This window comes from Oncorhynchus clarkii, chromosome 1 (assembly GCF_045791955.1).
Source record: "Oncorhynchus clarkii lewisi isolate Uvic-CL-2024 chromosome 1, UVic_Ocla_1.0, whole genome shotgun sequence".
NCBI classification, from domain to species: Eukaryota; Metazoa; Chordata; class Actinopteri; order Salmoniformes; family Salmonidae; genus Oncorhynchus; species Oncorhynchus clarkii.
In genome coordinates this window covers 52680532-52696529 of record NC_092147.1, presented here as the reverse complement: position 1 = coordinate 52696529, position 15998 = coordinate 52680532, and the positions used below count along the sequence as shown (strand labels likewise).

The 15998-nt window shown below is 41.4% G+C and overlaps 1 protein-coding gene across 1 annotated transcript in view; it reads left to right on the top strand.

The window, feature by feature from the left end:
• LOC139408823 (PHD finger protein 21A-like) overlaps positions 1-15998 on the top strand; it is a 113527-nt gene that overhangs the window by 27460 nt on the left and 70069 nt on the right. Inside the window, exon 5 of the mRNA XM_071153187.1 lies at positions 1542-1607. Coding sequence (XP_071009288.1) covers positions 1542-1607 — 66 coding nt within the window. The remainder of the gene's footprint in view (positions 1-1541; positions 1608-15998) is intronic.

The window sequence follows — 15998 nt, the reverse complement described above, 5'->3', positions numbered from 1 at the left end:
AAGTGTAGATCGAGAGATCGGTTCGGTTTTATTTGTTTCAATAAAGACAGCAATTGCATTTGATAGAATGGTGCAGAATAACTTGTTTGAAAGTAGGTTAAGTCTCCATGTGGGGGTCTGTATAGTTCAGTGAGAGGTCGAGCGACAGAGGAGCATGGTCACTAATAACAATGGCAGAGTATTCTACTTAACAGAGGGGAGAAGAGCTTTATCTACGAAGAAGTAGTCTATTCTAGAATAGGAGTGGTGCACATGTGAAACAAAAGAGAATTCTTTGTTACTAGGAAAAAGTAATCTCCATGGATCTAGAAATCCTGCCTAGCTTATAAATGCAGAAATAGCGCTGGACATTTTGAGGGAGATGATGATCTAGGGTTTGAGTGGTCCGAGACTGGGTGGATCACACAATTCAAGTCGCCTCCAAAAATGTAATCGTGCGGGTTGAGATTGGGCAGCAAAGAAACAAGTTGGTTAATGCAATCAACATTATCCCAATTGGGAGCATAAACATTTACAATTTAAACAGAGGTGTGAAAGAAATAACCAGATACCATAACAAAACTCTGTGGATCTGAGACTGTCAGCAGCAGTAAATTATACTTTCTTGTAAACTGTACTTGTTGCTGTTCCCCTTGCCTTAGCATTGAATTTTGAATGCACCTGTACATAGCCCACCTATAATTTAGCCCAAACAACTACCTCTTTCCCTACTGTATTTATTTATTTTATTTATTTATTTTGCTCCTTTGCACCCCATTATTTGTATTTCTAATTTGCACATTCTTCCACTGCAAATCTACCATTCCAGTGTTTTACTTTCTATATTGTATTTACTTTGCCACCATGGGCTTTTTTTTGCCTTTACCTCCCTTATCTCACCTAATTTGCTCACATCGTATATAGACTTCTTTATACTGTATTATTGACTGTATGTTTGTTTTACTCCATGTGTAACTCTGTGTTGTTGTATGTGTCGAACTGCTTTGCTTTATCTTGGCCAGGTCGCAATTGTAAATGAGAACTTGTTCTCAACTTGCCTACCTGGTTAAATAAAGGTGAAATAAATAAAAAGCTGTTTGAGAGATTGCCAAGAGTGTGCAAAGCTGTCAAGGCAAAGGTTGGCTACTTTGAAGAATCTCCAATATAAAATATATTTTGATTTGTTAACACTTTTTTTTGGTTATCACATGATGCCAAATGTATTATTTCCTAGTTTTGATGTCTTTACTATTATTCTCAATGTAGAAAATGGGTGTCCAAACTTGACTGGTACTGTTTGTGTGTGTGTTTTATTTATATATATATATATATATATATATATATATATATATATATATATATTGTTAATGTTTGTACTGATTTCTGTTCATTTGTAGATGTGTGTGCATGTGAAACATCAGTGTGGAGACATAAATATTCCAATTTGAAATAAAGTAGTTTTGGTTGAAATGAACCAAACTGCCTTTTCAAGTGAACCTGGATGTACATTTTTGGAACTTGGTATGAAAGTGCCCTAAAAAGAGCTTTGCCTTCCTTTGCAGAATGCTGATCTGAAGAAGCAGCTCCACGAACTTCAGGCTAAGATCACAGCGCTTAGCGAGAAGCAGGTATTTCAGGAGATGATGCTGACACAACACAAGGCTGTCCCAGGTTGCCCTACATGAGAGCAGACACACCAATATTGATATGCGTTTGAAACACATGATTTTTACAAATTAAAATGTGTAACCAGTTGGTCCTTTTAGACAGACTAATTTGTTTCTTTAAACATCATATTCGAAGATACGCACAAGTTAATCATGTATGTTTATTTCGTTTAAGGCTTTATAAATCCCAATGAGTAATTTGTCACTCCCTCTGTGCAGAGCTGTGTGCATGGGCAAGTGAACACGGAATAGACACGCACACAAACATACTGTTTACACAGCTAATGTCTTGTGATGGATGCTCTGAGGCAGAAATGAAAGCACATTATTATTTGGAATGTGTGTTCTCTTCCCAATGTGCTGTCTCTGTTAGCAGTATTCTGCCCACTGTGAGGCTCACCTAGTGTGACTTCCACAACGACTTGTTTTCCTGCTGCTTTCTCCATTCTGTCAAGGGAGCTGACTAATCAATGTGGTTTGTGACACACTGACTGTTCTCTGGAACAATTCAAAGAACATGGAATATATTCAATATATAGAGTGGTGGCTCTTTTAGTTAAAGGGATACTTCGGGATCTACTTCCCCAGAGTCAGATGTTATTGTGGATACCAGTTTTATGTCTCTCTGTCCAGTATGAAGGATCCGATACCCATAGACTTCCAGCCATTGCACTAGTTAGCATTGGCTTGCAATACTACCTATAACGTCCTTCATACTGGACACAGAGACATAAAAATGGTATCCATGAGTTCTTCTGACTGGGGCAGTAGATTAGATACTTTTTCTTGCCACTGTATGTGAACCCTTTGGAATTACTTGGATTTCTGCATAAATTGGTCATCAAATTTGTTCTGATCTTCATCTAAGTCACAACAATAGACTAACCTAGTGTGCTTATATGCACACATTATTGTATTCAATATAGACATCATTTAAACATTCACAGTGTAAGTTGGAAAAAGTATGTGAATCCCTAGGCTAATGAGTTCTCCAAAAGCTAATTGGCGTCAGCTAACCTGGAGTCTAATCAATGAGACGAGATTGGAGATGTTGGTTAGAGCTGCCTTGCCCTATTAAAAAACACTCAAAATCTGAGTTTGCATTTCACAAGAAGCATTGCCTGATGTGAACCATGCCTCAAACAAAGGAGATCTCGGAAGACCTAAGATTAAGAATCGTTGACTTGTATAAAGCTTGGAAGGGTTACAAAAGTATGACAAAGCTCAAGTGAGGTTAAGAAGAGTGTCAGCTAAAGACTTAAAGAAATATCTGGAACATGCTAACGTCTACGATTCGTAAAACACTAAACAAGAATGGTGTTCATGGGAAGACACCACAGAAGAAGCCACTGCTCTCCCAAATTCTGAAGTTTTCAAAAGTGCACCTGAATGTTCCACAGCGCTACTGGCAAAATATTCTGTGGACGGATTAAACTAAAGTTGACACACAATACTATGTGTGGAGAAAAAAAAGCACAGCACACCAACATCAAAACCCCATCCCAACTGTAAAGAATGGTGAAGGGAGCATCATGGTTTGGACTGCTTTGCTGCCCCAGGGCCTGGACAGCTTGCTATCATCGACGGAAAAATTAATCCCCATGTTTAGCCTAACATTCTCCTGCAAAATGTCTTTATATCTGTCCGCCAATTAAAGCTCAACAGATCGGTGATGCAAAAGGACAACGACCCAAAACACAGTAGTCCTGACCTCAACCCGATTTGAGATGCAGTGGCATGACCTCGAGAGCCGTTCACACCAGACATCCCAAGAATATTGCTGAACTGAAACAGTTTTGTAAAGAGGAATGGTCAAAAAATTCCTCCTGACTGTTGTGCAGGTTTGATCCGCAACTACAGAAAACGTTTGCTTGAGGTTATTGCTGCCAAAGGAGGATCAACCAGTTATTAAATCCAAGAGTTCACATATACTTTTTCTACCCTGCACTGGAAGTGTTTACACGGTGTGATTAATAAAGACATGAAAACGTATAATTGTTTGTGTGTTATTAGTTTAAGCAGACTGTCTATTGTTGTGACCTAGATGAAGATCAAATTTTATGACCAAAGGGTTTACATACTTTTTCTTGCCACTGTAAATGGCCTAATTGCCAAAATCACAAAGTATCCCTTTTACGATCCAGGCTGTATCACATCCGGCCGTGATTGGGAGTCCCATAGGGTGGCGCACAATTGGCCCAGCGTCGTCCAGGTTTTGCTGGGGTAGGCCATCATTGTAAATAAGAATTTGTTCTTTAACTGACTTGCCTAGTTAAATAAAGGTGAAAAAAATGTGTTTAATGTTGGGCTGTCCAAAAAATTGGATCTTGGCCGACCGAAAGTTGTCTTCTTTTGACCAGTCTAAGGTGTATTTTTCCTTATGTAGATGTAACAGTATAGACTTTACATCTGTCCCCTCGCCCCGACCTGGGCGCGAACCAGGGAGGCTCTGCACACGTCAACAGTCACCCTCGAAGCATCGTTACCCATCACTCCACAAAAGCCGCGGCTCTTGCAGAGCGAGGGGAACCACTACTTCAAGGTCTCAGAGCAAGTGACGTCACCGATTGAAACGCTATTAGCGCGCACCACCGCTAACTAGCTAGCCATTTCACATCCGTTACACTGACACACCTTTAATAAAATCAACGATATGCATTGAGCTTGTCTGAGGGTTTAAGCGCACTGTGTGATGAAATAAGACGCACATGACTCAAAAGAGGGAGCCAGAGATCAAGATAACCTGAAGAAAAAAAATCCTTAACCTGACCCAATCATCCTTCTCCTGCTGGCTTTCTAACGTTACACTCCTGAAGTTGCTGGTAATAAGCTACACGAGTAGTCTGCAATTTTTTCTCATGTGGAATGCCAATGTATCTTACCATTTCCACTGATCTGCGTGCAAGTTATGGTTTTCATGTGCACATTTTCATGGAACAGTTTAATTTGTAATGACGTCTTCGTATCTCAAAATCATTGTCGTGTTTAATCAAAATTAGATCCAAATCTAAATGAAAATGATTCAAACCTAAAATAACTTATATTGCCATCTATGTAAAAAAAAATTGCTTACATTAAAGCCAACAAATACAAATATTACAGCCTGCAAGCAGAAAATATCCTGATTTAATAGAGAACGATTTATTTAAGTTATCTTTCATCACATTCCCAATGTGTCAACAGTTTACATGCTACCAAATACTAATTGAGTCTATTGCCTTAAACAATTTAAACTTAGGTCAAACGTTTCGGGTAGCCTTCCACAAGCTTCCCACAATAAGTTGGGTGAATTTTGGCCCATTCCTCCTGACTCCTGTTCCATTTTTCTTTCATCAGACCAGCGGACATTTCTCCAAAAAGTACGATCTTTGTCCCCATGTGCAGTTGCAAACCGTAGTCTCTCTTTTTCATGGCGGTTTTGGAGCAGTGGCTTCTTCCTTGCGGAGTGGCCTTTCAGGTTCTGTTGATTTAAAGGACTCGTTTTACTGTGGATATAGATAATGTTGTACCTGTTTCCTCCAGCATCTTCACATGGTCCTTTGCTGTTGTTCTGGGATTGATTTGCACTTTTCGCACCAAAGTACGTTCATCTCTAGGAGACAGAACGTGTCTTCTTCCTGAGCAGTGTGACGGCTACGTGGTCCCATGGTGTTTATACTTGCGTACTATTGTTTGTACAGATGAACGTGGTACCTTCAGGTGTTTGGAAATTGCTCCCAAGGATGAACCAGACTTGTGGAGGTCTACAAGTGTTTTTATTTTTTTTTTTTTTTTGAGTGCTTGGCTGATTTCTTTAGATTTGTTCCCATGATGTCAAGCCAAGAGGCACTGAGTTTGAAGGTAAGCCTTGACATGCATCCACCGGTACACCTCCAATTGACTCAAATTAGGTCAATTAGCATATCAGAAGCTTCATGACATTTTCTGAAATTTTCCAAGCTGTCAACTTAGTGTATGTAAACTTCTGACCCACTGGAATAGTGATCAGTGAATTATAAGTGACATACTCTGTAAGCAATTGTTGGAAAAATTACTTGTCATGCACAAAGTAGATGTCCTAACCGACTTGCCAAAACTATAGTTTGTCAAGAAATTTGTGGAGTTGTTGAAAAACGAGTTTTAATGACTCCAAGCTAAGAATATGTATAAACTTCAAACCTCAACTGTATATACACTGCTCAAAAAATAAAGGGAACACTAAAATAACACATCCTAGATCTGAATGAATGAAATATTCTTATTAAATACTTTTTTCTTTACATAGTTGAATGTGCTGACAACAAAATCACACAAAAATGATCAATGGAAATCAAATTTATCAACCCATGGAGGTCTGGATTTGGGGTCACACTCAACATTAAAGTGGAAAACCACACTACAGGCTGATCCAACTTTGATGTAATGTCCTTAAAACAAGTCCAAATGAGGCTCAGTAGTGTGTGTGGCCTCCACGTGCCTGTATGACCTCCCTACAACGCCTGGGCATGCTCCTGATGAGGTCTCCTGAGGGATCTCCTCCCAGACCTGGACTAAAGCATCCGCCAACTCCTGGACAGTCTGTGGTGCTACGTGGCGTTGGTGGATGAAGCGAGACATGATCTCCCAGATGTGCTCAATTGGATTCAGATCTGGGGAACGGGCGGGCCAGTCCATAGCATCAATGCCTTCCTCTTGCAGGAACTGTTGACACACTCCAGCCACATGAGATCTAACATTGTCTTGCATTAGGAGGAACCCAGGGCCAACCGCACCAGCATATGGTCTCACAAGGGGTCTGAGAATCTCATCTCGGTACCTAATGGCAGTCAGGCTACCTCTGGCGAGCACATGGAGGGCTGTGCGGCCCCCCCAAAGAAATGCCACCCCACACCATGACTGACCCACCGCCAAACCGGTCATGCTGGAGGATGTTGCAGGCAGCAGAACGTTCTCCATGGCGTCTCCAGACTCAGTCACGTGCTCAGTGTGAACCTGCTTTCATCTGTGAAGAGCACAGGGCGCCAGTGGCGAATTTGCCAATCTTGGTGTTCTCTGGCAAATGCCACACATCCTGCACGGTGTTGGGCTGTAAGCACAACCCCCACCTGTGGACGTCGGGCCCTCATACCACCCTCATGGAGTCTGTTTCTGACCGTTTGAGCAGACACATGCACATTTGTGGCCTGCTGGAGGTCATTTGCAGGGCTCTGTTAGTGCTCCTCCTTGCACAAAGGCAGAGGCAGCGGTCCTGCTGCTGGGTTGTTGCCCTCCTACGGCCTCCTCCACGTCTCCTGATGTACTGGCCTGTCTCCTGGTAGCGCCTCCATGCTCTGGACACTACGCTGACAGACACAGCAAACCTTCTTGCCACAGCTCGCATTGATGTGCCATCCTGGATGAACTGCACTACCTGAGCCACTTGTGTGGGTTGTAGACTCCGTCTCATGCTACCACTAGTGAAAGCACCGCCAGAATTCAAAAGTGACCAAAACATCAGCCAGGAAGCATAGTAACTGAGAAGTGGTCTGTGGTCACCACCTGCAGAACCACTCCTTTATTGGGGGTGTCTTGCTAATTGCCTATAATTTCCACCTATTGTCTATTCCATTTACACAACAGCATGTGAAATGTATTGTCAATCAGTGTTGCTTCCTAAGTGGACAGATTGATTTCACAGAAGTGTGATTGACTTGGAGTTACATTGTGTTGTTTAAGTGTTCCCTTTTTTTTTTTTGAGCAGTGTATATTTCTGTACCAGTCAAAAGTTTGGACACACCTAATCATTCAAGGGTTTTCTTTATTTTTAAAATATTTTCTACCATGTAGACATCAAACTATGAAATAACAGATATAGAATCATGTAGTTACCAAAAAAGTGACAAATAAATATATTTGAGATTCTTCAAAGTAGCCACCCTTTGCCTTGATGACAGCTTTGCACACTCTTGGCATTCTCTCAACCTGCTTCATGAGGTAGTCATCTGGAATGCACTTCAATTGATATGTGTGCCTTGTTAAAAGTTTATTTGTGTAATTTCTTTCCTTAATGCGCATTAGCCAATCAGTTGTGTTGTGACAAGGTAGGGGTGGTAGAAGATGGACCTATTTGGTGAAAGATCAAGTCCACATTATGGCAAGAACAGCTCAAATAAGCAAAGAGAAACCACAGTCCACCATTTCTTTAAGACATAAAGAACATTTCAGTCACATAAGCCATCAGGCGCTATAATGAAACTGGCTCTCTTGAGGACCGCCACCGGAAAGGAAGACCCAGAGTTACCTCTGCGGCAGAGGATAAGTTCATTCGTTACCAGCCTCAAAGTTTCAGCCCAAATAAATGCTTCACAGAGTTCAAGTAACCGACACATCTCAACATCAACTGTTCAGAGGAGACTGTGTGAATTAGGCCTTCATGTTTGAATTGCAGCAAAGAAACCACTACTAAAGAAAACCAATAAGAAGAGACTTGCTTGGGCCAAGAAACACGAGCAATTGACCAGGTGGATATCTGTCATTTTGGTCTGAGTCCAAATTTGAGGTTTATGGTTCCATCTCTCGTGTCTTTGTGAGACGCAGAGTAGATGAATGGATGATCTCCGCATGTGTGCTTCCCACCGCGAAGCATGGAGGAGGAGGTGTGATGGTGTGGGTGTTTTGCTGGTGACACTGATTTATTTAGAATTCAAGGCACAATTAACCAGCTTGGCTACCACATCATTCTGCAGCGACACACCATCCCATCTGGTTTGTGCTTAGTGGGACTATCATTTGCTTTTCAACAGGACAATGACCCAACACACCTCCTCCATGCTGTGTAAGGCCTATTTGACCAAGAAGGAGAGTGATGAGTCCTGCGTCAGATGACCTGGCCTCCACAATCATCATCAACCCAATTGAGATGAGTTGGACCGCAGAGTGAAGGAAAGCAGCTAACAAGTGCTCAGCCTATGTGGGTACTCCTTCAAGGGAACTCCTTCAGGCATTCCAGGTGAAGCTGATTGAGAGAATGCCAAGAGTGTGCAAAGCTATCATCAAGGCAAAGGGTGGCCACTGATTTGTGTAACACTTTTTTGGTAACTACATGATTCCATATGTGTTATTTCATAGTTTTGATGTATTCACTATTTTCCTACATTGTAGAAAAAATTAAAACAATGAAATAACTCTTCAATGAGTAGGTGTTAACAAACTTTTGGCTGGTTCTGTATATAGACAATGCTTTCGGGAAAGTATTCAGATGCCTTGACTTTCCAGATTTTGTAACGTTCCCACCTTAAAAAAAAAATGGATTAGATAAATAAAATTCCTCAGCAATCTACACAAGATACCCCATAATGACAAAGTGAAAACAGGTTTTTAGACATTTTAGCAAATGTCAAAACAATTTACATAATTATTCAGACCCTTTGCTATGAGACTCATAATAAAGCTCAGGTGCATGCTGTTTTTCATTGATCAATCTTGAGAGGTTTCTACAACTTGATTGGATTCCACCTGGGGTCAATTCAGTTGATTGGACATGATTTAGAAAGACACACACCTGTCTATATAAGGACCCACAGTTGACAGTGCATGTCAGAGCAAAAACCAAGCCATGAAGTCGAAGGAATTGTCCGTAGAGCTCCGAGAAAGGATTGTGTCGAGGCACAGATCTGGGGAAGGATGCCAAAAATGTCCGCAGCTTTGAAGGTCCCCAACAACACAGCGGCCTCCATTCTTAACTGGAAATAGTTTGGAATCACCAAGAATCTTCCTAGAGCAGGCCACCCGGCCAAACTAAGCAATCGGGGTAGAAGGGCCTTGGTCAGGTAGGTGACCAAGAATCCTATGGTCACTCTGACAGAGCTCCCCTGTGGAGATGGGAGAAGGACATCCATCTCTGCAGAACTTTATGGTAGAGTGGTCAGAAGGAAGCCACGCCTCAGTAAAAGGAATGACAGCCTGCTTCGAGTTTGACGAAAGGTACCTAAAGGACTCTTAGACCATGAGAAACAAGATTCTCTGGTCTGATAAAACCAATATTGAACTCTATGAATGCCAAACATCATGTCTGGAGGAAACCTGGCACCAGGCCTACGGTGAAGCACGGTGGTGGCAGCGTCATGCTGTTAGTTTGTATTTTAACAGTAGGGACTGGGAGACTCGTCAGGATCGAGGGAAAGATGAACGGCGGAAAGTACATAGAGATCCTTGATGAAAACTTAATCTAGAGCGCTCAGGACCTCAGACTAGAGCGAAGGATCCCCTTTCAACAGGACAACAAACCGAAGCACACAGCCAAGACAAAGCAGGAGTGGCTTCAGGACACGTCTCTGCATGTCCTGGAGGAGATTGATTCTTTTCTAGGACGTGGGAGTGGCCATTCAGTGAAGGAAGAGCCCTGCACATTCTACAAGTCTTAAAAGGCCCAGTGCAGTCAAAAACGTGAAATCCTGCGTGTTATATATTTCCACACTGAGGTTGGAATAATACTGTGATATTGTGAAAATGATAATGCCATTTTAGAGTAAAAGCTGTTTGAAAAGATCAGCTGAAATTTCAACCTGTTTTGCTGGGATGGTGTTTTGGCCTGCCCGGTGACATCACCAGGCGGTCAAGTAGTTAATAGACCAATAAGAAGCAGAGTTTCAAACCTCTCTTCCAATAACGGCTAGTTTCCACCTCCAAACTCAGCTAGTTTCCACCTCCAAACTCAGACCACTCCCAGACAGTCCTAGCTAAATTCTTGTTTTAGAAATTGCTCTTTGCTAAGAAGCTATTTGTATTTAAAGAGGGATTTGCTGAATTTCCCCTTTTTTCAGATGTGCCCTGCTAAACCACAAAAGGAGCATTCCACTTTTCAGTAACATTTTACTTGACATCTAGCGTCATAACACGTTATGACATGGTCATGGCCATGTGCTAACAGCTGACCTAACTTGTCATAAAATGGTCATAACACCTTCATAACACATATTTACACATGTTGTGACATATTGCATTATTTTAAGGCTAGTTGTGACAGCTACATAAGTGTCTCAACCCACATTTTATGCAAAATGATTTTTCCCTGCCAAGACGTTTCATTTAGTTTTTCTTAACTTTTTCATACGCGAGTTCCAAATATCTCTTAACGGTCGCCCCAGCGTGAGTTGTTTTATGCACGTCATGTCAGAATGCACTCACTGTTAACACTCGCTGCGTGCAAATTATCTGTAGGCTGTAGGGGGGGGAGGGAGATCACTACTGGCTGTAAGCGAACAAGTGATGCGCGCTTGGAGCAATACTGGCTGAAAAGTAAATAAAAACAATATGGGGATGAGGTAGGTAGATTGGATGGGCTATTTACAGATGGGCTATGTACAGCTGCAGCGATCGGTTAGCTGCTTAGTTAGCTGATGTTCAAAGTTAGTGAGGGACATATAAGCAATTCGTTCCAGTCACTGGCAGCAGAGAACTGGAAGGAAAGGCGGCCAAAGGAGGTGTTGATTTGGGGATGACCAGTGAGATATATCTGCTGGAGCGTGACCAGTGAGCTGAGATAAGGTGGAGCTTTACCTAGCAAAGACTTATAGATTACCTGGTTAAGTCTGTTGTTGTAATGATTTCTTTCCAGTAATTTTCATCAAGCATTATAACCAGGGTTCCCCAACTAGCGGCCTGACAGTTTTCTGAGCAAAAAAATATTGTTGAATTTTCATTGTTGGACATAAAACTGTAAAAACACCAGGAAATCAGAGATTAATGTACTTTGATGTGAAAAGTGCAAATCAATCCCAGAACAACAGCAAAGGACCTTGTGAAGATGTTGGAGGAAACCGGTACAAAAGTATCTACAGTGCCTTGCGAAAGTATTCGGCCCCCTTGAACTTTGCGACCTTTTGCCACATTTCAGGCTTCAAACATAAAGATAAAACTGTATTTTTTTGTGAAGAATCAACAACAAGTGGGACACAATCATGAAGTGGAACGACATTTATTGGATATTTAAAACTTTTTTAACAAATCAAAAACTGAAAAATTGGGCGTGCAAAATTATTCAGCCCCCTTAAGTTAATACTTTGTAGTGCCACCTTTTGCTGCGATTACAGCTGTAAGTCGCTTGGGGTATGTCTCTATCAGTTTTGCACATCGAGAGACTGACATTTTTTCCCATTCCTCCTTGCAAACAGCTCGAGCTCAGTGAGGTTGGATGGAGAGCATTTGTGAACAGCAGTTTTCAGTTCTTTCCACAGATTCTCGATTGGATTCAGGTCTGGACTTTGACTTGGCCATTCTAACACCTGGATATGTTTATTTTTGAACCATTCCATTGTAGATTTTGCTTTATGTTTTGGATCATTGTCTTGTTGGAAGACAAATCTCTGTCCCAGTCTCAGGTCTTTTGCAGACACCATCAGGTTTTCTTCCAGAATGGTCCCGTATTTGGCTCCATCCATCTTCCCATCAATGTTAACCATCTTCCCTGTCCCTGCTGAAGAAAAGCAGGCCCAAACCATGATGCTGCCACCACCATGTTTGACAGTGGGGATGGTGTGTTCATGGTGATGAGCTGTGTTGCTTTTACGCCAAACATAACGTTTTGCATTGTTGCCAAAAAGTTCCATTTTGGTTTCATCTGACCAGAGCACCTTCTTTCACATGTTTTTGTATCCAAATCTGGCTTTAAACTTCTTCACAACAGTATCTCGGACCTGCCTGGTGTGTTCCTTGTTCTTCATGATGCTCTCTGCGCTTTTAACGGACCTCTGAGACTATCACAGTGCAGGTGCATTTATACGGAGACTTGATTACACACAGGTGGATTGTATTTATCATCATTGGTCATTTAGGTCAACATTGGATCATTCAGAGATCCTCACTGAACTTCTGGAGAGAGTTTGCTGCACTGAAAGTGAAGGGGCTGAATAATTTTGCACGCCCAATTTTTCAGTTTGATTTGTTAAAAAAGTTTGAAATATCCAATAAATGTCATTCCACTTCATGATTGTGTCCCACTTCTTGTTGATTCTTCACAAAAAATATAGTTTTATATCTTTATGTTTGAAGCCTGAAATGTGGATAAAGGTCGCAAAGTTCAAGGGGGCCGAATACTTTCGCAAGGCACTGTATATCCACAGTAAAACGAGTCCTATATCGACATAACCTGAAAGGCCGCTCAGCAAGGAAGAAGCCACTGCTCCAAAACCGGCATAAGAATGCCACACTACGATTTGCAACTGCAAATGGGGACAAAGATCGTACTTTTTGGAGAAATGTCCTCTGGTCTGATGGAAGAAAAATAGAACTGTTTGGCCATAATGACCATCGTTATGTTTGGAGGAAAAAGGGGGATGCTTGCAAGCCGAAGACACCATCCCAACTGCGAAGCACGGGGGTGCTTTGCTGCAGGAGGGACTTGTGCACTTCACAAAATAGATGGCATCGTGAGGGAGGAAAATGTTGTGGATATATTGAAGCAACGTCTCAAAACATTAGTCAGGAAGCTAAAGTTGGTTGCAAATGGGTCTTCCAAATGGACAATGACACCAAGCATACTTCCAAAGTTGTGGCAAAATGGCTTAAGGACAACAAAGTCAAGGTATTGGAATGGCCATCACAAAGCCCAGACCTCAATCCTATAGAACATTTGTGTACAGACCTGAAGAAGTTTGTGCGAGCAAGGAGGCCTACAAACCTGAGTCAGTTACACCTGCTCTGTCAAGAGGAATGGGCCAAAATTCACCCAACTTATTGTGGGAAGCTTGTGGAAGGCTACCTGAAATGTTTGACCCAAGTAAATTATTTAAAGGCAATGCTACCAAATACTAATTGAGTGTATGTAAACTTTGACCCCACTGGGAATGTGATGAAAGATATAAAAACGGAAATAAATCATTCTCTCTACTATTATTCTGACATTGCATTGTCAGAATAATAAAATAAAGTGGGTATCCTATCTGACCAAAGCTGACATTTTTAATAGGATTAAATGTCAGGAATTGTGGAAAACTGAGTTTAAATGTATTTGGCTGTGTATGGAAACTTACGACTTCAACTGTACATGTGTGTGTATAAACCCTTTTTCAGGACCCTGTTTTTAAAAGATAATTCGTAAAAATCCAAATAACTTCACAGATCTTCATTGTAAAGAGTTTAAAAAATGTTTCTCATGCTTGTTCAATGAAACATACACAATTAACGAACATGCACCTGTGGAACAGTCGTTAAGACACTAACCGCTTACAGATGGTAGGCAATTAAGGTCACAGTTATGAAAACTTAGGACGCTAAAAGAGGCCTTTCTACTGACTATGAAAAATACCAAAAGAAAGATGCCCATCTGTGTGTATGTGCCTTAGGCATGCTGCAAGGAGGCATGAGGACTGCAGATGTGGCCAAGGCAATAAATTGCAATGTTTGTACTGTGAGACGCCTAAGACAGCGCTACAGGGAGGACAGCTGATCCTCCTCGCAGTGGCAGACCCAGTGGCAGACCACGTGTAACAACACTTGCACAGGATCGGTACATCTGAACATCACATCTGCTGGACAGGTACAGGATGGCAACAAGTGCCCGAGTTACACCAGGAACGCACAATCCCTCCATCAGTGCTCAGACTGTCCGCAATAGGCTGACAGAGGCTGGACTGAGGGCTTGTAGGCCTGTTGTAAGGCAGGTCCTTACCAGACATCATCAGCAATAATGTTGCCTATTGGCACAAACCCACCGTTGCTAGACCAGACAGGACTGGCAAAAAGTGCACTTCACTGACGAGTCGCCGTTTTGTCTCACCAGGGGTGATAGTCGGATTTGCGTTTGTCGTCGAAGGAATGTGTGTTACACCGAGGCCTGTACTCTGGAGCGGGATCGATTTGGAGGTGGAGGGTCCGTCATGGTCTGGGGTGATGTGTCACAGCATCATCAGACTGAACTTGTTGTCATTTCAGGCAATCTCAAAACTGTGCGTTACAGGGAAGACATCCTCCTCCTTCATGTGGTACCCTTCCTGCAGGCTCATCCTGACATGACCCTCCAGCATGACAATATCACCAGCCATACTGCTCGTTCTGTTCATGATTTCCTGCAAGACAGGAATGTCAGTGTTGCCATGACCAGAGAAGAGCCCGGATCTCAATCCCATTGAGCACGTCTGGGACCGGTTGGATCGGGGGGTGACATATTATGTTCAGGGACACATCATTCTAATTATGTTAGTCAAATATCTGTGGAACTTGTTCAGGTTGTTGAAACTTATGTTTAAAATTAGCTGAAAATTAACACAGGTGACAGTGAGGATGTTTCTTTCTTTTTTTAATTTTTTTAAATTTTTTATTTATATATATTTCCCTTATTACCCTACCTACCCTCCCCCAATTGGAGCAAACTAGTGAACAACAACGCTTAGGCCTTTATTTACAGCTTATACATACTATATGCGTTTTATGGACACAGTCTATTTTACAATAGTTTTATTTTGTTTGTTTTTAACTCTTGTCCTTCCTCTACCCTCAACCTCTCCCATATATTTATGATGTCCATCCGGTTTGATTTCCTTTTGACAAACAATTTCCAAACCTATATACGTTTTATGGGCACAGTACACATTAGTTATCTTGTTGTTATTAGTCCCAACCTTCAGGTTCATTCAACCCCTCCCATCTATCTCTTAACACCGTCCATATTGGATTTCTATTTGCCATTTTTTTCAACTGTGCTGTGATGTTTCACAGAAGCTCTGAACCTTTCCATTCTCATTGTTTCTGCAGATTGTAAATTGAAAATATTTTTCTTTGCTAAAAGTATTATATTATTTATCTATTGACTATGACTTTTCAGATCACCCAATAGTGCTATCTGCAGGGTTAGCTCCAGGTAAATATTGCAATTCTTCAGCCATACCTGAACCTGTGACCAAAAACAAGCTACATATGGACAATACCAAAACAAATGATATAATGTTTCTGCCTCTTCGCAGCAAAATCTTCTGTTGGTTGCAAGAATTCTGTATTATAATTGATATTGAAAAATGCTAAGTTTTGTGTCCGGCGTCGTCTTGCGTATCAGTTCTTAAACCATGTACCATGACATCGGTACGTCAAAAATCCGACAGACAAGTTCCTTACTTTTTGCCCCTTCCACTTTCCTCTTCCATTTTTGCGGTAATGCCGCAATTAGTTGATTTGTTATTTTGGGTAGAGCAGACATTTCCATATGTTTTAGTTAGCTGCATGTATGTCATAACTCCACCAGTCATGTTGTATCATTTTATGAAGATTATACCTGTTTTTTACATTTTTTATAATTTTTTTTATCAATTCATATATTTGAGTTTAACCATATTTGTTCTGTTTTTTTCTGGTGAATTAAATTGAAATTGCAACCAACTTTCTATGGCTTGTTTTAAAATAGCG